Source organism: Arachis ipaensis, chromosome B3 (assembly GCF_059453495.1).
Source record: "Arachis ipaensis isolate K30076 ecotype BB chromosome B3, ASM5945349v1, whole genome shotgun sequence".
NCBI classification, from domain to species: Eukaryota; Viridiplantae; Streptophyta; class Magnoliopsida; order Fabales; family Fabaceae; genus Arachis; species Arachis ipaensis.
Window position 1 is genome coordinate 119,788,530 of NC_142438.1, and position 26,467 is coordinate 119,814,996.

The following is a 26,467-nucleotide window of genomic DNA, read 5'->3' on the forward strand; positions in this document are numbered from 1 at the left end:
AATTAATATAAAAAATAATTATTTTTACTGATATAATATTATATAATTAAATACATATATAAAATTATTTTATATTAATAATATATTAAAATAGTTAATAAATTATAGTTTAAATAACATTTAAAAAGTTGTTAGTTTGAGTCTCCTTATTTTTAATAAAATAAATAAATAAATAATACATCAAAATAAAAAATTAAAATAAAAAAATAAAATTACCAATCATCAAGAATATGTATTCAAAATATTAGGTTTATTTTTTATTTTTTATTTTTTTATATTTGTTTTCATGATATTCTAAAAATAAATAACATTCAAACTAAAATACTAAATAGTCCCTAAATTTTTTTAATGAGAAAACATCTCATTTTGGAGAGAACTTGCAGGAGAAGGAATCGGAATGGAAGAGTAACATTAGATTTGTGTGGTGGGGTCATCTTTCGTATCATGAAATTGAAATGATTGTACGGGGATACACCGATACACTACCCTTCTTCCTTTTTTCCAACGGAATGGGATGGCCCGAGTGTATTTAATTACGGTGCACCGTTTCCAATTCCGCATCTTAACGGAAGACTATATATTCTTTGGAAATTGGAATTGCCACTTTGGCTTTTCCGTGGATAAGAAGAGGGTTCAAAACTCGAAATCCAAACAAGATAAATAGTCATTAATTTAATATTTTTTTAATTTAATAATTTAATAATATTACGTAGGTAATTTGAGATGGATGAATTGTACTTGAAGGATTGATCCAAACGTTAGTGAAAAGTAGTTTCTGACTTGTTTTTGTTCGGGAGTAGCTGTCTGAGTTGTGTGTTTTGAAGAATGGGGAGTGGTATCTACAAAGACACTTCGATGTCTAAGTTAGCAAGGGGATAAGCAAGTTTTGAGAGTATTGGAATTTAGTTTTACCTGAGTGTGTCAGTGTATTTATAGTGGTGATCCAATAATCATCGTTGGAGTAGTTCCACTTCTGAAGGTGGATAATCGTCCCTTTATCTTAGAGTTGTTGAGATATTGCTTCTAGAAGTGGATGAGAGATTTTAGGGGGTAGTTACTTATTTGAATAAGTGTTGTTTGCCATCTCATGTCGAGCCCAACCTCTTTGGGGAGGGGCCTATGTCGAGCCCGACCTCTTTCGATGAGATCGGGTAAGTGGTGAAGGCCAATCTTTGGATTGAGCATTTTTGACTTACTTGGGCTTGGACCATAGTAATCAAAACAGAGTAAAGAGACACAGAGAAAAGAGTAACCAGAGCAAAGTAAAGAAACAAAGAGAAGAGAATAATCAGAGCAGAGTAAAGAGACAAAGAGAAAAGAATAATATGATAAAGAGATTAGAGAACAAGCAGAGGGGCTGTTGAAAGGTCATTAGTTGCATGAAGGCAACTCCAGAGACATTTGTGTGTTCATCTGCTACATTGAAGTAGTCAGATAGATAGTGGTCGACCACAGAATGTTTTCCAGTGCTATACAGCTATTGAGGGCTACACCTGCAACTGATAACCTGGGATCACTTGCAGAGGACATTATTTCATACACGGCTGGATTGCCGCCACCTAAAGCAGAGTCTGCTTATAGAGGATATAATGGCTTATGTCGGTTAATGAGAACCGTACTTATGCTTACTGGAATAACCATACCTGTTTCAGCTGCTTCGGGTTACGTCGGGAGCGGGTAGAAACTGACAAATGAGCTCATTACCTGCACTAGGGCTGGACATGCATCATACTTGGTTGTGCATTTCCTCTGTTGTGATTCTTGTATGAATATATGCTTTCTTTGTTTGTATTCTATTCTCTGTGTTTGTATTTTATTTTCTTGTATTCTTCTGTTTGTGTTCTGTTTTCTCTATTTTCTCTATCTATCTGTATTTTCTATTTACTATTTCTCTATATTATGCTATTTGTCTGCTAAACAACACAGAATTAATGAACGTAACTAATAACCCCGGCCCTTCTAAGAACTTCCCAGTTTTTACACTTCTCTCTCTCTCTTCTCCCCTTCAGATGGAAGCAAGAGTACCCTTCGGTACTCTACTGACGATCATTTTGCAAAGAGGATTCCGCTCTAGGTGGTCTTCTGAGTCTAGAGTGAACTCCGTTATCTGTTTATATGTATATACCATGAGACCAGCCGATATCTACATCCCGTTTATCTACGAACTTTAACCTAAGTCCTCAGTACGATGTTGCTGTTATGAGGCCAATCAATAAAGTATCAGTAGTATACTCTAAGACGATGTGTGATCGTGCAGAGGAGTAGAACAAGATGTTCCACCTTTTGATGACATTTGATCGGGTTTTGGTTTTGAAGACCTAAAAATATTTTCCCTCGCTTTAGTAGTTTAGAGGGACTAGGTGAGTATAGAGTCTAGGCTAGCCTGGGTGCCAGCTTAGGGACTTCTTGAACAGGTCAGGGCTTGGGATGTTATATGTATATAATTATTATCTAGCTATATCTAGGGGTGTTCTAACTAAAGATTTATACTCTAATAAAGGCTGGATAATTGAACGTTGTTAACTGCTTGAGATGTTAATAAGTGTGGTTGATTATAACTGCTTTATTTGTTATTATTTGTGAACTGGTAGTGAATGATTCTGTTTATCAATTTCGAACGTTAAACAAAACGTTTTTTTTAAAAAAAAGTAACTCGCAAAATAACTATGCTTTTAACAACGAATCAGGCTCATATAATAAATAATAGATAATAATTAGGAAGACAAGTTAGTAGCACTCAGTTTCTAGTATGATCATGATGTACCAGAAATTGGATCGTTATAGCCCAAGCCCAGAGACCCGACCCAGACCACCTGCTCTACGTGACACATCTTGAACCAAGCTCTATCGTCGCCGATGGATCGGGCAGAGGTTGTTTTCACCGGCAAGAGTGGTGCTGGATTCCACCCCTATCGAGTTGTTCGAGATCCCTGAGTTTGATTTTTTGGAACTCGGCTCTATCTTCCTCGTACCGTGATTTAGCAATGTCGTAGCCGAACCAAACGGCATTGGAAGCCCAGGCTATGGTTTGCACTAGACCCACACAAAGTCGCCCACTCGACGAGGAACAAGCTTTCATGGTTTTTGATACAATTCTGAGATCAGGTTCTTCTTCAATTCCTTTCATTCAATATGTTACAGTTGTTTGTAATCATAGCGGAATTTCAATTCGTACATGTTACTAATTTAGGCTCTAAATTTGACAAATCAAAAGCTTAATTCATTCCTAGTATGGATTAACTTATTTTGCTATTCATCTAATCAAATTCGAAAACCTTGATCAAAGAAGGAGCAACTGGCAGAGTGGTAGAGAAAGTAGGACTCATCCCAAACTGAGTTACCATCATAAGCATTACATTGATCGCCCTCTTTGGAGAGAAACTGAGCCACGTGAGGAAGAGCTGAAGAAGAAGGAGACAAAGAAGAAGGGAGGGGAACGCTAAGAAGGGTGGTTTCTCAAGAGCGTAAGCTTATGTAATCGAGATAGAAGAAGCAGGAGAGGAAGACAAGGAGGGTGAAGGTTCTAAAGGGTTGAAGCGCTTGAACTTGATGCTTCTTCAAACGACGTTGTTTTGAAGCAGGGGGTCCGTTACGTTTTTTAAGCCCAACTCCACAGATGGATATAATTGTCATGTGTTTTGATTTCTCATCGTAACGGAAGATTATACATTCTTTGGAAATTGGAATTGCCCTTTTGGCTTTTCCGTGGATGAGAAGAGGTGTTCAAATCCAAACAAGATAAAAATGCTAGAAATCTATGAATTTATTATTTGTAGTTATTATTTTTAGTCATTAATTTAATTTTTTTAATTTAGTAATTTAACAATATATTTTAATTCATATTTTAAATATTAATTAATGATAACTAAAAACAATAGAATCTTTTTATGATGAGCGCTGAAAATCTCTCTACTGACATTGAGAAAAGGTCATGGAGGAGAAGGATCTCGTGGCAAGGAGCACAAAGAAAAAAATGGATTGCACATTAATTCTGAATCAACTAGAGGAGGAAATAAAAGACGTTTCAGGGGTCTTAGCCAAGGGTGGAGTGAGTGCAACTCACCAAAAGAAAGATATCCATGCCGCTAAAGGAGCTAACAATACCTCAAGCAATAAAGTTTCCTACCGAGATATAGTGGTTGATAATGGATTCGAGAATCTTAACCCAAAAGAAATAGCAGATATGGTTGCTGAGGAATACATGTAGAAACAAGAATTCATGGAAGCAAAAGAAGATCTGGAGACTCCCTTCAATCCTAAACCAAGCATTGAAATGACCCTTGAGGAATATGAGGATTGGTGTAGGCCATGAAAATGATCTCTGATCGTCAAGCCCCTTGGAAAGAACCTCAATCTCCAAGCCATGGAGAAATGGGTCCTCAAAAAGTGGGTTAGAAAAGATGTAGTTAGTGTAATGGATTTGGACGAAAACTTTTTCTTAGTTCATTTTCTTAATCAAGAAGATTATTCTTATGTGTTGTTTGTGGGGCCATGGACGATTGAGGATCATTACCTATTGGTATAGCATTAGAGACCTCTATTCATTCTGTAAGAACCTGATATAAGAAAAGTGACTGTTTGGATTAGGATCCCTAATCTTCTGACGGAACTATATAACAAATAAATCCTTTGGAAGGTTGGTAAAACTCTAGGAACGATGCTTAGGTTGATGAATTAACCTCTATACACTCTAGATGAAAATTTTCCTGCATATGTGTGGAATTAGATTTAAAAAGACAATTTGGTCCTTCTTTCACTACTTTAGGTAAAGAATTCAAACTTGAGTATGAAGGGCTTTATCAAATATGTTTCAAACATAGGCAATATGGACATAAGAAGGAAATCTGTCTGGATTTTATAGGTAAAATGCTGACACAAGTAGCTCAGGCAGCAATGGATGGTGGTCGAAATCCACAAAAGGGTGGGGAGGAAAGAGGAGCTGGTCACATGAGAAAGCTGTTGGATAAGAATTCCCTAAATGAGAAAGATTCTATGATAGCGTAAATTCAAGAAGTTAATGTCAACAACAATAATTCAGGAGAAAATCAGGAGATTAGGGTCATGCAAGATGCGGTCCAAAGAGGAAATGAATCAAGCATTAATGAAGGTAATCCATTTGGGCCTTGGATGCTTGTCAAGAGAAATCCTAGGAGAAATAAAGGCAGATTGGAGGAGAATGTGAGAGAAAAAGGGGAAAGCTTTTATTTTATAAGATTCCAAGTATTAACTAAAGAAAGCTCTGAAGATGAGAATGACAGTAATCAAAGAAGTGCTACTAATGGAGATGCAAATAAACTGAATCCATATAAGGCAAGGTCACATGGTCAATGAAAAAATTATAATAATTTTCATAAACCTAGCAATAAACCATATCCTCAGAAATCCAGCCTAAATCAAGAATTTCACGATACATGTGAAGAAGACAGCATCAGAAATGGGTAGGAAAAAAATAGCAAACACAAGCCAAAGTAAAGCAAGCAACAACAACAAATCTAATAAGACATCCTAATATAACTAGGTGCAATATGTGGAGAATAATAGTAATAAAGAACGACAAAAAAATGAAGCATGAAGACTATTGGAGAAGTTTCAGTATGTTATAAAAGGAGTTAGATAAGGAACACTACAACGGATGGTACATTTCAGTTGCAGACACTACGAACCATACCACAATGACTCTCATTTCGAAGTATATGGGAGGGAATGACATGGACCAAGAAAACAACAACACAAAAAATGAACCTATTGACCCAAAGGAAGTTAACAAGGATGTGAGAACAACTGATATCGTCATCATTGATCAGAACACAAAGAGGGATACATATCCCTCCATCCCAAGGTCTAAAGAGGCATGATTGCCTGTTTTATCAGAAGATTTTTAAATTATTTCTCTTTATATTATCCATGAATTTTATAATTTGAAATTACAGAAGAACTGCAGCTAAAGGATTTTCTATTATTATTAAGGACATGACTTATAGATATAATGCTAATTTTTGTGCTTATTGAAAACTCATGTGTCAGGTAAAAAGGTAGAAAATATTATTAAAAATATGGGTTTTGATTCTTGGTTCATTAGCGAAGCAGCAGGCTTCGATGGAGGCATTTGGTGCTTATGAAATAAGGACAATTGAAATGTGGAACCCATGGTTATCCAGGACCAATTCATAGACATGAAAATTAGCCTACTAATAACTTCTAGTGATTCACAGCTGTTTGTGGAAGTCCACATCTTGCCAACAAAAGAAGACTATGGAGCCATTTGGAGGAGCTGGTAGCAAACCTTCATGAACCATGGTGCATAGGAGGAGACTTCAATTTGATTTTATATCTCAATGACATGGGAGGGAGCTCTCATCTATCTCAAGACCATGGTAACTTCAACATGTGCATTAATATGTGTGGAGTTCATGACTTCGGATTTACGGGACCACCTTTTACTTGGCAAAGAAGGAATATTAAACGGAGACTTGATTGTTGTCTATGCAATATGGAGTTCACAAATTGCTTTCCTAATGTTGGTGTTGAATATTTGCCTAAGTTGAAGTCGGATCTTCTTCCTATCCTTTTGAATATTTAGCTGGCAAGATCAGCCAAAGAAGAAAGACCGTTTCAACTCCTTGCTCCATGGTTGTAGCACAAAGATTATAATAACCTTGTGAAGAATAGTTAGGATAAGGATGGTGATTTGCTGCTGAACGTCACAACCTTCATTGACAAAGCTAAAGTTTAGAATAAGAAAGTATTTGGTCATATCTAAAAACAAAAAGAATTGTATCATGTTGTGCATGGAAGGAATTAATCGCAGGATATCTTTTGTCTTTAACCCATTCTTTGAGAAACTATAAAAGGACCTTTGGAAAGAATATGAAGAGGTTATTATTCAAGTGGAAGCCTACTGACAGCAAATATCAAGATGCAACATGATTAAGTTTGGTGATAAAAACACTAGTTACTTTCACCAAAAGACAAATAGTCAGAGAAGATCAGAAGGAATAAAGTCATAACTCTCAAAGACAATAAAGAGAACTGGATTGACGATGTTTCTATCATCCTCAAAGGAATGAGAGTATCTTTTTTTAAAAATTTATATGGTGCTGATGACGATTACTCACCCTTTTCGATTATAGGTTCTTTCCCGAAAATCTCAGATCACGAAAGGGAGAGGATTAAAAAAAGAATTACAATCGAAGAAATCAAAACTGTGGTTTTCAGTATAAAAGGATGGAAAGCTCTAGGGAAAGATGGACTTCCAGCTAAGTTCTTCCAATTTTCTCAGGACACTTTAAAGAATTTTATTTGTTTGGGTTCAAAATATTTTTAGAAATTCAGAACATATTGGGGATGTTAATCAAACTTTAGTCTCTATCATTCTTAAAGTTCAGGCTCCTAAAAATTTTGCTAACTTTAGATCTATTAGTCGTTGCAATATGTGCTATAAAATCATTACAAAGATTATTGTGAAAAGATTAAAGCCTCATATGTCCTCTCTTATTGTTAACAATCAAGTTAGTTTTATTCCAGGAAGAGTTAGTGCAGATATCATTCTTATTGCTCAAGAGGTTATACATACTATGAGAACTAAGCATACAGGCAGTGACGGATCCAGAAAATTTTAGGAGTGGGGGCAAAAATATATACACTAAAATAAAATTTGTTAAACATTATTAATTATATATGGAGATATAAAAATTTAAAAAAGTTAGTGAACATTTTATTCTTAAAATACTATTCATTATATATAATTTATAAAAAAAATATTTTTTTATTTCTAAAACTTGAACTTAAAATATTTTAATTAAATTATAGAAAATTTGTTATCCTAACTAATTTTTTATACACATTTAATAATAAAAAACAGAATCAATTAGCACATTAACGACTAATGGTACATTAGTATTTATAATTTGAAACTAGAATTATATATAAACACTAGAAAAATTAAATTTGTATATAAAAAGTATGTTTATATAAAATAATAAAAACATAATTTACAATTTTTTTCTTTCTTTTCTTTTAAAATAATTAAATTTATTATATATTTTTTAATTTAATTTTAATATAATGTTAGATAAAAAATTTTATGCATCTATTTAATTATGTATTGTAATTTAAATATTTTTTATTATTATATTTAAAAATAAAAAATATATTCTAAATTAGTAAATTAATCAATTCATTTTAAAATTTTATATGCAACATAGGTACATATAATAGAACAAAAGATATAAAACAATTAATTAGGATGAATAAATTGAAAATAAAATAAAATATATAAATTCATGAAGAGAATAAAAAATAGATTAATACCTAAACTATAATTGTTTGAATTAAAATTTGTAATTGAAAATATCAAAAAGAGAAACAATGAAATTGAAAGATACATAGAGTCATAGAGAGTTATATAAAACAAAATAGAGAATTTAAAATTTACCTTTTGATGAAGAGAAGATGACCACTAGACAAAGAATAGAAAAAGAAGGTTGAAAATATGAAACTAAGAAAAGGGTTTAAGAGAATAAATGAGTGACGGCTGGAATTTAAAAACAGAAGAAGACTAAATTTAATTAGGTTAACTAATAATCAAAATCATAAAAAGATAAAAATGGACTTAGACTTTTAATAATTGGGCTTAATTTATTTGTAGTGGGGTCATTTAAAATTTAAAATGGGATATATATATATATATATATATATATATATATATATATATATATATATTTGGTTTAAAAAAATCAAATGACACTGGGGCAAGTGCCCCCTCATTCATAAGCATGGGTCCGTGCCTGCATACAGGAACATGCCGGACATGCCTCATGGACATCAAAATAGATTTGGAAAAAGCCTATGACAGGATTAACTGGGCGTTTGTGATAGATACACTCAGGGATTATAGTATTTCAAATAATGTAATCAAAGTCATCTCCTACTATATGACTACTCTTTTTATGAATCTTCTCTGGAATGGTTCACCTTCAGAGGAGTTTACCTCCATGAGAGGAATTAGACAGGGAGGTTTCTTTTCTCCTTACCTATTTGTTTTATGTATTGAATGGCTATCACATCTTATTTTTTCTTTGGTTGATAATAATAAATAGAAACCTATTACTTTATCCTGAGGAGGTCCCAATTATGCCAGCTTTGTTTTGCATATGATTTGGTTTTGTTCGCCAAAAATAGTAAAGAGCAAGTGCAAGTTATCAAGGAAGCGATAAGGACCTTCTGTGAGAGTTCGGGTCAAAAAGTGAATTTTCATAAATCATGCATGTTCTTTTCGAAGAATTTCAACTACTCAGTCAAGCAGGACCTCAACTATAACCTAGGTATTAATCTCACTAATAATTTGGGAAAATACCTGGGCATTCTGCTTAGATGTAACAAGCAGTATTTTCACTTTATTATTGACAAAATGCACAACAAGCTTAATTCTTAAGATATGAAGACTCTTTATTTTTCCGGAAGGTTTACTCTAGTGTAATCCTACTAGTTACTATCCCGAGTTATGTTATGCAAACCATGAAAATTTTCAAAAAAGTCTGCAACCAAAACATAGAGGAGGACTTGGTTTAAGGAAAGCACAAGAGTCTAACACTTTATTCCTTGTGAAGATTGTAAGATCCTGGATTTTTAGAAATTAAGTTATAAGATTTTGAGTTTTAAATCGATTATCACCCATGTATTTTTCATAGTAATTGAGTATTTTTCTTATTTATAATTTAAAATTTTAATAGTTGAAAAACTATGAGAATTTTATATGCTTTAATTTGAATATTTAGACTTTGGACCTTATTTTATGAATAAAGGATAATTAATCAAATTATCTCCAATTTTTATTGAATTAGTATTTATTTAAAAATAATCGACAAGTTGATAATTAAATGGTATTTCAAAAAATAATTATTTTGTATTTAATTTGATTTTAAATTATTACTCCATCCTTTTATTTTTATTAAAATTCTTACTCTACACAAACCCTAATTTCTATCACATCACTAACCCTAACGCAACACAACACCTAATCACCCTCACAAAAAATCCTAGCTGCCACACCCCCATCCCCAACAGTCAAAAAGAAAAACAAAAGAAGAAAGGAAAGAGAGGGAAAGAGAGAAGAGGGGAGACCATGGGGGAAGAAGAGAGGGAGGAGGGAGAAGGACGGCACCGGAGGGGCTGGGTGCCGTTGTTGCCGTCGTCATCACCAGTTGTGGAGAGAGAAAGAGACAAAGACAAAACACAAGGAGGGAGGGAGAGAGAGAGAGAGAGAGAGAGAGAGAGAGAGAGAGAGAGAGAGAGAGAGAGAGAGAGAGAGAGAGCTCGTGGATGAGAGGGAGGCGTCACGCACAACCACCATCGTCACCGTTTGTGCCTGTTGCATTCCGAGAAGCCGTGCCATCGTGTCGTCGTCGTTACTGCCGAGGAGGAAGAAGACACTGAGAGGGAGGGGCGCGAGCCAGTAACGCGAAGTAAAGAGGAAGGAGGATTGCCGTCGTTCTGCCTAGCCAGCATCAAGCTGCTGCATCCCGTTACTGGTGTCGTGTTTGTCATCGCCGCCACGTCTGTCGTCGCCGATGGATGAGTCCGCCGCTAGAGCTTGTCACCAAAAAGAGAGAAGGTGATGGTGGGAGGTGTTGTCGCTGCGGTTACCGTTGTTGTGGATGGAGGTTGCCGCTAAGCTTCATGCGGCTGTTGGAGCTACTCCTGCCGCCGTTGAGCTACACTGCCGCTGTCGCTGCTATCTGGGTTGTAACTAGCTCAAGCCGCCACTGCTGGAGCTCGCCAAAGTTAGCCGTTAGAGCTACGATTGCTCTGTTCTTGATTCCTTTTTGGTACAGTAAGTATCTCTACTCTGAAAATTCTTTTAGTTGTTGTTCTGTTATATGTTACTGAGGCTTTTGTGGCGTTATTACCATAGGGTTGAGTTTCGGTTCTTGCATGCCGCGTTTGGAGTTGCTATTGTTGCGAAAGTAGAATGGAGCTGTGGTTGCAGCTGCCGTTGTGGTGGATCGGGAGAAAAAACGTTTTTATGAGTTTTATAGCTTTCGAGTCTTGACTATTCGAGGTAAGTTTTTGTTAAAACTTATTTTATGTTACGGAATTATATATTATAAATTGATATTGATACAAAAATATGTATTTGGTGATTATGTGAGTCATATGGATTGAACTAAGTTACTTTGGATGGATGTAATTGTTTGCCTGATTGATTTATTAACTGTTTGAAAAGGCTGGGCATTTTGGTTTGTTGGATGACTTTGTTGAATTGTTTTTTTTTATATTTAAAATGATTTGATATCGGAATTGGTTTGATGTTAGAAATAATTTGACATTGAAAAATAATTTGATATTGGAAAATAATTTGATATTAGAAATGATTTGATATCAGAATTAGCTTGATGTTAGAAATAATTTGATATTGGAAGTAACTTGATATTTGAAAATGATTTGGTTTTGAAACTGTTGAAAAGAGTTGAAAATTTTGGTTTGGAAGGAACCCTTTAAGGGTGGTAAAGTTCAGATTTTAGGGAGGTGCTATCAAAATTTTTATAAATATTTTAGTAAAATTGAATTAATGATTTTTGAGTCTTTTTGAGAAAACTTATTTTTGGTTTAGTTAATTATGAAAAGAATTATATTTTGTAGCACTTTAAGTGAAAAATAAAGTAATAAAAATAGATATTTAAGTATAATTGATTTTTGAGTCCTTGAGAAAAGGTTCTGGGGTTTGAAAAGGAGTTGAGGTTGATTTTAAAAATTTTAGTGAAATTAAAGCATTTGAGTTGACTAGTAAAAGAAAATAATTTTTGAGTCTCTTTTAGAAAGTTCTTAAACTTGAGAATGAATTTGAAAGTGAGTTTTATTTAACCAAATCTGATTTAAGAGTTATGCTCTTGAAAATTTCAAATGGATTTGAAAGAATGAATTAATGAAGCTAGTTTAATAACTTGGTTAAGGAAAACCAGACTCTTTATGGTTTTGTTAATATATTGAAAGTAAATGTGGTCTAAGTAAGATTTTGAATCTTGATAAATATGAGTATGAAGGCTTATAATTTTTATTATGATTATGAATTAAGTTTGATTAGGATTTTGGGCCTTATTGATTGTGAATATTATTGAGATTTGTTCCAGACATGGACGGTTGGTTAATCCTTCTTGTTTGAGGTACCCGATAAGGACAATGGTGAATCCCGCTTACTTGTGGACTAATATAATAGGCAAGGACGGTGGTTAATCTTGCTTGCATGTTTTGGACAAAGACAGATAGTGAATCCCGCTTGCTTGTAGAACCTACGGGTAAGGACGGTTGGTCAATCTCGCTTACTCATGTCGGGTTCTGACAATAAAACCGATGCATGAGCTCATGGCCAGTAGGACAGGATCTATATGACAATTTTTGGTGTGCATATTGTATTTGATTTGCCTATGTGAATATTTCTGTTTAACTACTAATTGTCATACTTGTTGTAATTGCTCTTAATTGTGTTTGAACTTTATTACTTGTGATTGTGACTCATTAGTTCGGACTCTGGTGGTTTGAGTGGTAATTTAGTTTTGTGTTGGGCCGGAGGCCGTGATTTGGTTTTGTGTTAGGCCGGAGGTTGTGATTTGGTTATGTTGGGCCGGAGGCCGTGATTTGATGAATCAATGGTAAGTTTGGTTAATATGGTCCTTTGGTATGTAGTGAAACCTTTTGGATATTATGTTTGATTGGATTTTATAAACTTTAAATATGAATTTGGATTTTTGGATAATTAACCATTGGTTTTCAAAAAGATTCACAAGACGAGCGATGATCACTGCAGTTGAAAACAGTTTTCTTTATACGTTTCTTCTTATGACAATTCTGAAACTCCTCTGGTGAGATCGTGTGGTTAGGTTCTCACCCCTTACAGCTTTATCTTTTAGGAAACGGGAGAATAAGCTTATGAAGAGACCTTTGCGATTTTGCTTATGCAATGTTATTGTATTAGTTTAGTTATTATTTTTTCCCTCACTATTATTATTAATTTTTGTAAAGAGGAATAGGAGTCGTAATTGTAATGATACGTCATGTTTATAAGTTATTTGTGTGTGTGTGTGTGTGTAAAATAAAAAGTTTATCCGATTTTGAGTTAAAGGGTCCTATCTTATTATTAAGTATATAGAAGTTGTCATAATATCTTTACTATCGGAGTGGCGCAATCGAAAATGTGACATTCTGATAGTAAGGATGTTATATTATGGTATTAGAACAGTCTTTCTTGTAGAGGCTGAGGAATAGACTAACTATGCTTCAATTGCATACTCTGAGTGTCTGTTATATTGTAAGTCTTGTCCAGATGACGAGAGCTAGAGTTTTATGTACATGACGGTCTATTGATTAATATCGTTAGTCTATCATTGCATGCATCACGGTATTAAGTTTGGCCAATTTAACACTAATGGTTTATGTATATGGGAATACTAATAAATTATCATGGACGATATAGGAGTTATAGGTAATACATATCGTGAGTTTTGGAAATGTTAGAAGTTGTTTCTCGAGGTTACTCAGTTATGTGTCTTGAATTCTACTGGTGTCATATGACTTGTTTTTTTTATGGTTTGTCTTGAAGCTCTTGTTTGGGATTTATTTCTTGGAAAATAATTTGATTATCTTCTAGCCTTATTCTTTAGTTCATATGCATTCTCGTTTGATCTTAATTGCATATGTTTGTTTAAAATTTTTGGAATGTATACCTTTATTTGTCTAAACTCTTCTTCTTAACGTATGTACTCTTTGATGTAACTTTGAACTTGTTTAATGCATTAAAGTTATCATTGAAATTTTTAAAGATTTGCTATTGATTGAGTTGTCTTTTCTTACGAGCTTTGTATTTCTTCGGATCAGCTGAAAACTTGTTTGATTTGATGTGCTTTGTGAATCCTATCCGAATTCCTTTAGTTTAAGCTTCTTACTTGAAATGTGAACTTATTTCCTTCTAAAGTTCTTGTATCAAATTTTCTTGGAAGAAATTTCTACTCAATTCTTATCTTGCCTAATTATGTCCACAACTATTTGAAATTTTGATAAAATTGTCTTTAGCTTTTGCATGCACTTTTTTATATGAATTTTGAAATTTTATGTACTTTAAAAATCTTACTTTAGATTTCTCTTTCTGAAAAAAAACTTGATTTCCTTCCAACTTTGCCGCAATTTCACTGTATACCTCTATTTGATTAAGTGCCTAAGTATCTTTTGAGATTTTCGAGAAATTATTTTTAGTCCTTAACTCAATTAATTTTCATCTTTCCAACCTCACCTATTCTATCTTTAACTTGGAAATTGTTTTGGCGTAATGCAACTTAATCTTCCAATCATATTGTAGTTTTAATACATGTTTTTATTTGATTATACACCTAAACATCTTTCGAGATATTTGAAGAAATATTTTTGCTTTTAGCCAGACTAATTTTCATTTTTCAAACTTTTCCTAATATATTTCAACTTGAATTTGTATTAAAGTAATGCCACATTTATGCTTTTGTCACTCTTTTACAAAATGTCTGTGGCATACCTTTTCTTTCAAAACGTGAAATAATTTTTCTTTAAGTTTTTCATTCTTTATATACAATGTATTAAAAGTTTTTTTTTAATCATGCTTTTAAACTTTCTAAGCATCACTATTGACTTTAGATATTCTTCTTCTATAAGTCTCATACTTCTCTAATTCAGTTGGAATTCGTTTCAAACTATTGCATTGTTTTTCATCTTATTGTTCCTATCGAATTTTTTTAATTCAAGAGTTATTCTTAAAGTTGACAATTGATTTTCTTTCCAGAACTCTTCATTACTTATACATCCTAGACTACTTGTGATTTCAACAATTCTTTCAAACTCTTGTGAACACTATCCTTGTTGCTTGTCCATCTTTTCTAAGGTATTGTATCCTTCTGAGTAAATTTGATATTTGTTTTGGTGTCACGTACGACCTTTAGGCATAGCAAGCAATATGTTAGTTCTTTAGGACATGGTTGGTGGACGCGGATGGTGAAGTTTGTAAGTGCGCGATATCACAAGAAGTTGTGGAGCTTTGATTCTCGCGAAATAACTTGTGGATGTTAGGGTTATGACCAGTAGTAGGTTTGCGAAGTAACATATGAGGTTGAGAACTCTCAGATGAGTTGTTCAATAAAGCAAGGTTGGGAATGGTGAAGATACATCAGGTTGAAGTTCTAAAGTTGGTACGAGATCAGTGTGCGAACGTTGTACCCGTCGTTGTGATCCCAACCTGTTTTGTAACCTTTCGCCATATTACACTACCATCGCATGTTTGAACCATATAATCTTTTGCATCAAGCCTATCTTATAGCTTCTGCTTCACATCACACTTTTATCCTTGTATCTTTATGCCATATGAATATCCTGGTATTTAGAACTATATATATATATATATATATATATATATATATGCATGCTGAGACTTCTTGATTTTTTCCTAATGCATTCAAAAGTGAAGTTAATGTAAATCTTTTTCATTTTGTATTAATTTTCGATGACAAAATTTTTATAAGTGGAATAGGATGTAAGACCCCAGATTTTTAGAATTTAAGTTATGAGGTTTTGAATTTTAAATGAATTAGCACTCATATAATTTTCATAGTAATTGAGTATTTTCTTATTTATAATTTAAAGCTTTAGTAACTGAAAAATTATGAGAATTTTATATGTTTTATTTTAAATATTTAGACTTCGAACCTTATTTTATGAATAAAAGATAATTAATCTGAATATCTCCAATTTCCATTGAATTAGTATTTATTTAAAAATAAATTACAAGTTGATAATTAAATGGTATTTCAAAAGATAATTATTTTATATTTAATTTAGTATTAAATTATTACTCTACCCTTTTATTTTTATTAAAATTCTTACTGTACACAAACCCTAATTTCTATCACATCACTCTAACCCAAACGCAACACAACATACACTCAGCTTCACCAAAAACCCTAGACGCCACACCTCCATCCCCAACTGTCAAAAAGAAAAATAAAAGAAGAAAGAAAAGAGAGGGAAAGAGAGAAGAGGGGGACCGTGGGGGAAGAAGAGAGGGAGGACGGAGAAGGACGACACCGGTAGGGCTGGGTGCCACCATCGCCGTCGTCATTGCCGGCTGTAGAGAGAGACAGAGACAGAGACAGAGACAGAGATGAAATGCGAGGAGAGAGAGAGAGAGAGAGAGAGAGAGAGAGAGAGAGAGAGAGAGAGAGAGAGCTCGCAGGTGAGAGGGAGGCATCGCGTACAGCCACTATTGCCACCATTTGTGCCTGTCGCAGTCCGAGGAGCCGCGTCGTTGTGTCGCCATCGTTATCACCCAAGAGGAAGAAGATGCTAAAAGGGAGGGGTGCGAGCCAGTGACGCAAAGTGAGGAGGAGGGAGGATTACCGTTGAGCTGCTGCATTCCGTCGCCCCTGTCGCGACTGTTGTAGTCACCACGTCTGTCGCCGCCATGGGTGAGTCTGCTGTTGAGCTTGTTGTCGGGAAGAGAGAAGTGACGATGAGGGAGTTGTCACTGCGGTTGCCGTTGTTGTGGATGGAGGTTGCCGCTGAGCTACATGCAGCTGTTGGAGCTGCTCCTGCCGCCGTTAAGCTGCATTGCCACCGCCGCCGATGTTTGGGTTGTCACCGGCTCAAGCTGTCACCGGCTCAAACCGCCACTGTGTGATCTCCTTAATCTCCTCGCTTGATACCTCTTTAGCCATATCCTGATACTTTATATCCTGTAACTTAGGAAACTAATTAGAAACAACAAAGTCATTATAACAAGATTTTGAACAATAGAGATTCTTAAAAAAATTAACACCCCAAAATTTAAAAGTGTCCACATTGTCCATCCATTCGCCTTCCTCACTCTTTAAGGCTGTGATTTTGTTTCTCTTACGTCTTCTATTCATCTTTGAGTGGAAATATTTTGAATTTTTATCACCAAATTTAATAGTATTACATCTAGATATCTGTTGCCAATAAGTCTCTTCTTGAATTGCTATTATCTCATATTCTTTCCACAAATCTTTTTGGAGTTCATCCAAGAAGAAATTATTGTTGAAAGAGTTCTTTTTGTTGATCCTTTCAAGCCTTAGGAGAATGCACTGTTTTTTCTTGAAAATATGTCCAAAAACTTCTTTGTTCCAAGCCTTAGCTGTGTTGACAAAGTTGCTAATATTCTATAACAAACTACTTTGCTCCAGCCAGCTACTTTTAACCATATTATTATAATTCTCATGCAAAACCCAAAGAGCAATGAATTTAAAAGGCTTAATTCCTTCTTCCCTTTAAGTTAATTGAAAATCAAGAAAAATGAAAAAATAATTGGACTTTAATTTGGATAAATGTTTGAGACCAACATCTGAAAAAATATCAAAAAAGTTAAAATTAGTAATAAAACGATATAGTCTTCTCTTTGTAGTCCCATTTGCCAAGTAAAAGGAGGTCTAGAAAATCCTAAATCCTTAAGCTCACAATTAAGTAAAACATCATTAAAGGTAATTGTGTAAAGAGAAAGATTAGAAGAACCCCTGTGTCATTTAGAGAAAGAATGGAGTTGAAATCTCCTCCTAAACACCAAAGTCCATTAATATTCTTAGCTAAATCCTTTATCTTGATCGAAAGCTCTCTTCTGTTTCCAACCCTAGGACTGGTGTAAACAGCAATAAAAACCAAAGATCATTATCTTTCCACTGCACTTCCATACGAACAAATTGTTTGTGAATGATGAGTGGCTTTATGTTTCATGAATTTGACCTCCAGAGGCACTAGATGCCACCTCAAAAACATTCATCATCACTAATACGCCACAAGTCAAACTCCAATTTTCTAATAATAGCCTCATCCTTAGTACTCGAGACATGAGTTTCCAACAAGATACAAAAGTTAGTTTTATATCTAAACATAAGATCATTTAAAATAGATTTGAAGTCTTTAGAAAAGGTTCCTCTACAATTCCAAGATAAGATATTCATAGATACTAATATAAAAGAAAAAGTCTACTCGGAGATAAGAAACTCCTTGGTGCACAAGAGGCCCCTCTAGGCTTCCATAGCCTTAGGCTCCTCTTTGATATCTCCTACATTCCCATTTGGAGCAGTTTCTTCTATACTATCAAGGTCAATAGCCATCTTATGTTCTTCTCTACCATAGTTACTCGTTTCTAGAGGGTTCTCTTTATAATACTCATTGTTTTGCTCTACATTTTTCCCTCCCCTAATCCTTGCTATGTGAGCATCTAAGATAGGGTCATTAGTACCATTAGTAGGGATATAATATCCTTCTTTGTGGCTTAAATAAACTGCTTTTGAAAGTCTGCTAAATTGCCTCCAATATTCCTGGTGCATTTGATCCTTCTCTTTGTTTTGTTCTCCTTAAGAAGGTTGACTCGGTTCAACAATAACAATTGTCTTTTGTTTGTTCTGAGATGTACTTATCGATTTCAGTTGTGCTTCATTAGGTTTTTTTTTTATCTCTGGGCTTTTTTCTTGTGTGTTTCGGTTAGAAAGGTTGACATTTTGGCCTCCTTTATGATTTCGATTCTGTTTAATCAGCTTGTCAATTTGTTGACTTGCTTTGGCATTTATCTCTCTTTTCTGCATTTGCTTGGACTAACTTTCCTGGTACTTTTCTTTTTCTTTTTTTTATCTTCTCTCTCTAGAGCTTCTTTATCATTTTGAAGAGCATCAAACCTATTATTAGAACTTCCTTTTTTTTTATATCTCCATAATTACTCCCTGATTCTTGCCTATTTTTTCTTTGGGACTTTTTGATAACCATCGAGGGACCATATAAACTTTCCTCATTTACAACAGTTAAATATGATATTTTCTCCCCAGATTGATACTTGTGACTTTTCTTAACTGTACCAACGGCTACTTCCATTACCGCTGGATTTTCCGTTGCAATAAGATCTTTTCTAACATGATTCCCTGTATTCACTGATGCTGGCTGGCCTTGGACCACAGCGGCATTTTCCCCTTCTGGAGGTTCTGTTCTTCAGTAACTACTTGAGATTATTGTCTGTTCTTTGTTTTTTTCATCTTCTCCGGACATCCATCATATTTATGTCCGTATCTACCACAATTGAAACATATTAGATGAAGACATTCGTATTCTAGCCTGAATTCTTTCCCCAAAGCTGAGGAAAATGGCACCAACTTTTTGCTTAAGTCAATTTCCATGCAAATATGTGCAAATTTACCTCTTGAGTAAATAGACGTGTGTTCATCCACTTTGTGCATGGTTCCAATAGATTTTCCAACCTTCCATAAGAAATATCTATTATATAATTCGGCTGGGAGATTGGAAATCTTGATCCAAACAGTAACTTTTTTAACCTCACTCTCTTGGGGTATGAACAAAGGCCGTCACCCTTGAACCAAGAGGAAATGATAAGCGATCATTCAGAGACTGATGAGCGGATATTTTATACGCTTTTTGCCATCATTTTCATATAGTTTTTAGTGTGTTTTATTTAAGTTTTCATAGATTTTAGTGCAAAATTTACATTTTTGGATTCTACTTTGAGTTTGTGTGTTTTTATGCAATTTCAGGTATTTTCTGGCTGAAATTGAAGAGCTGAAGCAAAAGTCTGATTCAAAGGCAGAGAAAGCACTGCAGATGCTGTCAGGATTTGACCTCCTTGCACTCGAAGAGCTTTTCTAGAGCTACAGAATTCCAAATAGAGCTTTCTCAATGGATATGGAAAGCTAACATCCAGAGATTTATAGCAATGTATAATAGTCCATATTTTGCTTCAGAATTGAAGGCCGAAAACTAGCGTTCAATGCCAGCCTCCTGCCCTATTTTGGCGTCTAGCGCCCACAAGGAGGAGACCAGCATCCAATGCACATAAAGGACCCCCTAGCCAGCGTTCAATGCCCTAGAGGTCTCCTAGCACGTGGATCTCAATCAAGCTCAACCCAAACACTCACCAAGTGAGCCCCGGAAGTGGATTTTAGCACTAAAAGACTATTTTACCCTTCTTATATAATCCTTAGTCATTAGTCTAGTATTTATTTGAGAACTTTTATTCTTTAATGGATTCAAACACAGACCTAAGACTTTACACGTTTTTACATTGTATTTTCTATCAGTATGAGTTTCTAAACCTCTTAGGTTGAGAGGAGGAGCTCTGCTGAGTTTTATAGATTAATAAATTCGTGTTGATTCTCTATTCTAAGATGTATCTTCATTCTTCATCAATATGAATGTGTTGAACTGGCATAAGTTTATCTCATTCTACATGGGTTCAGAGTGAGTCTTTCATCGGGCAATGATGAACTACTAGCTTGATTATACATTTCTTAGACGGTTAATTCACGACTTCGTTGGAGAGTTCTCGAGACACCAGTTTAGCTGAGATATGGGGAGATTAGAGTCTTTGTGGTAAAGGCTAGAACCAAAGGCGCAGCATTCGATCCGAAAGATTCGACCTTGTCTGTGGTGTTTTGAGTAGGATCACTAAGGAGAATAGACTGCAGGAGCTTCACCCTCAATCAGACTGGATCCGCACTAACCCTGGGGTTCAGATCTAGAGGAGCATTAGCGACCTCTCAAGAAAGGCGTTGATCATATACAGCCTGCCATAGAAGAAATCATTCACAGTTGAAGAAGACAGTAAGACCGGATTAATCCAGAAGAACAAAGCATCTCCAAGCCTTAACCATCTTCTTATCATTGCTTTCACCATCAACTGAGTAACGTTTTATTTATTTTCCTTTTATGCGCTTTAAACAATCAACCAACTTTTCTATCCGCCTGACTAAGATCTACAAGATAAACTTAGCTTGCTTCAAATCACAATCCTCGTGGGATCGACCCTGACTCACTCAAGTATTACTTAGATGACCCAGTGCACTTATTGGTTCAGTTGTGCGAAGTCTAATTTCGCGCACCAGAGACCCTCAAACAGAACATGTGAATAATCCTCTTGGCTAGAAAATCTCACTAGGAAGTACCCTCCGACAAGATCCATCATTCGAACTTCTTCCTTCTTTGTCCATCTCCTGTTTATCCACCGTTCCATAGTCTATAAATTCAGACTCTTCCCTAAGGGCTTAACAATGAGTGCTTGCTTCAACGGCCTGCACTATTCATCATATTCCTCCAAAGACACCTCTATAACAGGATTTGGATTGAAAGGAGCCTGTGGCTCCTCCATATGTTCCATCAGATCCTCATCAGAGATGTAGTCTTCTGTGACCATCTCGGTAATAATTTCATAAGGATGCAGCTTTCTAAGCCCATCGTTCATCAGCCTATCCTTGTAAGAAAGCTTGGTACCTTCGGATGCACCATTGACAAGGGTAACAACATTCTCCAGCAAGTTTTTAGACTCTTTAACAGACTCTGACTTTTCTCCTTCTTGTGTGATCTCCATATGTTCTTCTTCTTGATCTTCTCCATTCTTCTTGACTTTTTTTGTGCTCCTCGTCACTAGATCTTCCTCTTCTGGTGATCATTTATCAGTTTCAACGATAATGGTTAATGGATTTATTCAGAGAAAAAATTTACTTTCGTCATTTGTACTATTTGAAGCACAAACATTTTTCTATGTTACTATACTATTTGGTCTATTTATAAAGCATGTTGCATTGATACTTACTACTATTACTTTATTTTTTAATCTCTCATAAAAATTATTGAAAGCTCTTTTAAACAAGTTTAAATTTGACACAATATCTTTTTATCAGTCGTATTAAAATATATCATTATTATAAAATTAATTTATAATTTTATGTTACTTTTTTGTATTTTTATTCTAATTTATTATTTTCTAACTTTTTTAATTACTTGCAAATAATAAAAATAACAAATAAATATATACATTTGTATAATTCTAATATAAAAATTCTATGTTTCTTACTTTTTTTAGTAAATGAATTTAAATTTCTAAAATAATAAATTATACAAAATTATTAGATATACAAATATTTTTAGCAATTAAATCCAACTAATTTGTATTACATTTTAGTTAAATAATTATATAAAATTATAAAATAAATATTTTACAAAATATTTTTAGTATAAAATATTTAAATTTAACAAATTAGTTTATATATTATCTAATAAATTTTTATACAATAATAAAATATATTATATAATATAATTAATTTACCTCTATCTGCCTATTATGCGATTCTCACTCTAGTTATTTTAGATTTGAGAATTGGACCGTATCAATATACAAAATTATAGAAGTAGTTAACTTAGTGAAGCTAGAATTTAATTATCATTGATAGAGCTTAAATCATTTCAACAATCAGTATAAAATAATGATAGGCAATTAGGCAGACACAGAGCTGCATTTCACTGACAGCAGTTTGAGAATTGAGATTTCAGAGACATAGATCAGTGGCAATTCCGTCATTTGAACGAAAACCCATGCCTGATTTATGACGAGCTATGAGTGCTTTCCTTATCTGCTTAGTCAGTTAGTTAGTTATTTGCTTCTACAACTATAGTTTTCTAACTCCGTGTTTTTCGGATACTCTGCTTCCGCCATCCACTCCCGCCTCTGACGGATGGGCTGCGCGCTCCCAAAGCCGGCGCGATCCCTACCAAATCCCGCTGCGCCTCCGGCCAGCAATGTTCGCGGCCACATTCCGACCCAACAGGGTTGGCCGCCGTGGTTGATGGAGGTTGTCGGCGACGCCATCCGAGACTGGACTCCTCGCCGCGCCAACACCTTCGAAAAGCTTGCTAAGGTTCTGTTAACTTGGAACCTTCACTTTTTATTTTTAGTGAATGTTTATTTTATGGTGTTCTCCACTTGTAGATTGGGCAAGGGACTTATAGCAATGTGTACAAAGCGAGAGACCTAGTGAGTGGAAAGATAGTGGCTTTGAAGAAGGTGAGATTTGATGACTTAGAAGGAGAGAGTGTGAAGTTCATGGCCAGAGAGATTCTTGTCCTGAAGAAGCTTGATCACCCGAATGTTGTGAAACTTGAAGGCTTGGTTACTTCAAGGATCTGTTCCAGTATCTACTTGGTGTTTGAGTACATGGACCATGATCTTGCTGGCCTTGTTGCTGGCCATGGTCTCAACTTCACTCAGCCTCAGGTCAGGTACCTCAAATTCAGTGCTTCTGACAGATTAAATATAGAAAGGCTGACTTGTGTATTATGACAGATTAAATGCTATATGAAGCAATTACTATGTGGGCTTGAGCATTGCCACAGCAGAGGTGTATTACACCGTGATATAAAGGGTTCCAATCTGCTTATTGACAATCAAGGAATCCTTAAAATTGCTGATTTTGGACTCGCCGCTTTCTATGATTCCAAACAAACCCGTCCCATGACCAACCGAGTCGTCACTCTTTGGTATCGTCCGCCGGAGCTTCTTCTTGGAGCTACCTTCTATGGTGTTGGTATCGACCTCTGGAGTGCCGGATGCATCTTTGCGGAGCTACTTGCCGGAAAGCCTATCATGCCTGCCCGAACAGAGGTGTGTATTCATATTTATTGCTCCTTTCACTCACTCGCCTAAATAGTTTTAACTTGATCTATCTAGGTTGAGCAACTGCACAAAATATTCAAGTTATGCGGCTCTCCATCAGAGGATTACTGGAAGAAATATAGATTGCAAAATGCTACACTCTATAAGCCACACCACCAATATAAAAGATGCATCCTGCAAACTTTCAAGGATTTCCCATCTTCTTCATTACCTCTAATTGATACTCTTCTTGCAATAGATCCCGATCATCGCGGCACTACCTCTGCAGCTCTAAATAGTCAAGTTAATTAAATTAGCCTTCACTTTCACTCTATTTAGACATGTGATGATTATTTACTTAAAATCAACATCTTTGTCTACAGTTCTTTAACACTGAGCCCTATGCTTGTGAACCATCAAGTTTACCAATGTATCCTCCCTGCAAAGAACTCGATGTAAAGCTAAGAGTCAAAGAAGCAACAAGGTTCTCTTATTCTGTTGTTATTTTTGATAACTTATACAGCGATAATCTCTTGTTGATCTTGTTTTTGTTTATTTGATTTTGGTTCTTAGGCAGAAAGCTCTAAGCGGAAAAGCTGTTGCAGTTGATGCTGCGACAAGAGTTAGAGCGCGTGAGTGCGCTTTGGCCATTCCAGAGAGCCAAACAAATTTAGATGTATGTCAGATATTTTCTTTATGTTTATCTGTTTCTCCTAACTCTGTTATACCTAATTGAGTTTGATTTCCTTGCAATATCTTCAACAAACTGAAGTTCATGCACTCAATTCTATCACTATCATAGATTCTTGGACTAACCCTTCACCATACCAAGTCATTTTCACAATTCGGAGACAAATATGTTGTGAATGAATTATATTGATATCTACAACTTGAGAGCTAGATTCTTCATCATCACCACAATTGTTTTAAATTTCTAACCGAATGTCAGAGGTGGAGAGTTGTGACAAATGCAAATGCCAAAAGCAAGAGTGAGAAATTCCCACCTCCTCATCAGGATGAAGCTGTTGGATATCCATTGAATGCATCAAACAGAGGAACTGTTTTATTTGGTGCCAGTGACACTTCCTTTGGCTCAAAAACTTCAAGAACTCATGGAACTAGTATTGCTGCTGCTGCTAGGCCTAGGCCTAATTCCAAAGGAAGGACGTCAAACAAAGCAGATTCGAAGATGGTGTCATCTTGGAAATTTATGCGTGCATTCAAGCCAACAATTGTTGGCCTTTCATCTGATTTATTATTTAGAAGGAATTAATCAATTACTATGGATTTTACCATTGCTTAGTGGTATTTGTTCTTGTTCTTTTTCCTGTTGGTCCAATTTTTGGTACTTCATTTGACATAAAAGTGTTTGTTGTATATATCTGTAAATCTATAGGGCCAAATCCCACTTCTGTACAGTGTTCTCGAGCACATTCCCAAATGGTTACATTATCTTCATGTTCATGACCTTAGAAGTGTACATGTTTGAAAAATTTAAAAATAAAAGAAAATAATATTGCTTTCGTATTTTATGTTTACCATCTTTTCATATACCTATAAATTAGACTATAACTTAATCTCAAATTTGTCTTCATGTTTCTGGTCTATGGAGTACTACTACCAGCATCAATTTTCTAATACGAGATGGTCCACTTCCAAGTACACGACATTATATGAAAGTAGGTAAAGTTGGCTGCTAGTTGAAAAGATGTTGCGCCAGCTGGTAGTTGATGATCATAACACCGCTGTTCTCTCTCTCTCTCTGACTCTTTCTTCAGGGGTGTGGCTATTTTTTGAATGAATTTCAGTATGAAAAAGTCTAGGAGACCAATAATTTTTCTAAATTTTGGCCAGCATGTAACTAGCAAGGAAAAGTGAATCATTGGATGAAATCTCACACCAATCTCACACCATTAAAATCATCATTGATAACTATTTGATGGCTACAAATACCAAAAGTTGCTGATCCCTAGCACTCCTATTTGAGTATTATTGTTGACACGTCTTTTATAGTACATAAGTCATTGTATGGTATGGCGAATCATGTAGAATTTGCTTCTTTAAATTGAAATTTAGACTTGATGGGGTTTCCTTTTTCTGATGATGATGATAATGTTTTCCTAATGTTTTATAGTCCTTTCAAGGTTCCTACTAAGTTTCGTTAGTTTTCTTTACTTTATGGAATCTTCTTGAAATAAATTGCATCCCTTGATAAAACAGCCTACCTTTATGTGGGGAATATCCCAAATAGTCCTTCAAACCCTACTACAAAGTGATTGCAGTAAGGACCTAATTTCTCGTTACGGTATGATCGTATTAAAAATAAAGTGTTATTGACTTGTTTTTTTTATCATTTATTTAATATTGAGTCTTTATAATGTTAATACATTTTCAGTTTTAGAAAAAAATTAGTAAAATTTTTTTTATTTATTAAAAATCGTTCAACAAATACTTTCAATAAAAAATAATCACATAATTACTAGTACTACATTATAATTATTCAAATAAACAACAAATACAAACCTATGCCTCTAAATAAAATTTCAACTAACCAGACGAGAGAAAATAAGTAAATTATAACAAATATTCAACTTGAAAACAAATTCCTCCACGCATCTGTAGTTTTACAATAAGTCTTTGTACCTGTAACTGAAAGGGTGAGAAAGAAGGGATAAAAATTGGAGAGTCCTTAGTAAGGTTGAGATAGTTAATTAGGTTTATTTTATGTTATACTTAGGTAACAGCAACAATCATAGGATACATACAAACTTTAACAATGAAAGGTACATGAAAACAATTAATCAAAAAACACATACACACGAATCACAGAAACATATAACAAAGGAATATGTGCAAACAAGTATGATGCATGTTTATCCTATGTAGACCATAAGCTCATATGTCAGTTTACACCCTACAACCCGACATTACCTAAGAACTAGTCTCAGATATGATTTATCATTATGTCATTCGTGCATACGTATCTGTGGTTAAGAGTACCATCAGTTCGGGACC

General features: G+C 34.8%; 1 protein-coding gene across 4 annotated transcripts; it reads left to right on the forward strand.

Moving 5' to 3' along the window:
- The first annotated feature begins 22,300 nt into the window (after positions 1–22,300).
- Positions 22,301–24,976, forward strand: LOC148572247 (putative serine/threonine-protein kinase At1g54610). 4 transcript variants are annotated; one of them, XM_088509324.1, is made up of 7 exons: positions 22,301–22,718; positions 22,790–23,074; positions 23,144–23,461; positions 23,528–23,755; positions 23,836–23,936; positions 24,026–24,128; positions 24,255–24,545. In XM_088509324.1, exons 1-7 carry the CDS (start codon positions 22,536–22,538, stop codon positions 24,330–24,332), a joined length of 1,296 nt encoding a protein of 431 aa, XP_088365450.1. In that variant the 5' UTR covers positions 22,301–22,535; the 3' UTR covers positions 24,333–24,545. The 4 variants fall into 4 exon arrangements, with proteins under 4 accessions (XP_088365450.1, XP_088365452.1, XP_088365449.1 ...); XM_088509326.1 differs by having other exon boundaries at positions 22,302–22,718; positions 24,225–24,976; XM_088509322.1 differs by having other exon boundaries at positions 22,303–22,718; positions 24,402–24,976.
- The last annotated feature ends 1,491 nt before the right edge of the window (positions 24,977–26,467 follow it).

Coding starts and splice junctions, on each gene's coding strand:
- LOC148572247 (XM_088509322.1), top strand. CDS start 22,536: ATGGGCTGCGCGCTCCCAAAGCCGGCGCGATCCCTACCAAATCCCGCT. Junction 23,462..23,527: donor TCATGCCTGCCCGAACAGAG/GTGTGTATTCAT, acceptor TGATCTATCTAG/GTTGAGCAACTGCACAAAAT. Junction 24,129..24,401: donor AGAGCCAAACAAATTTAGAT/GTATGTCAGATA, acceptor ACCGAATGTCAG/AGGTGGAGAGTTGTGACAAA.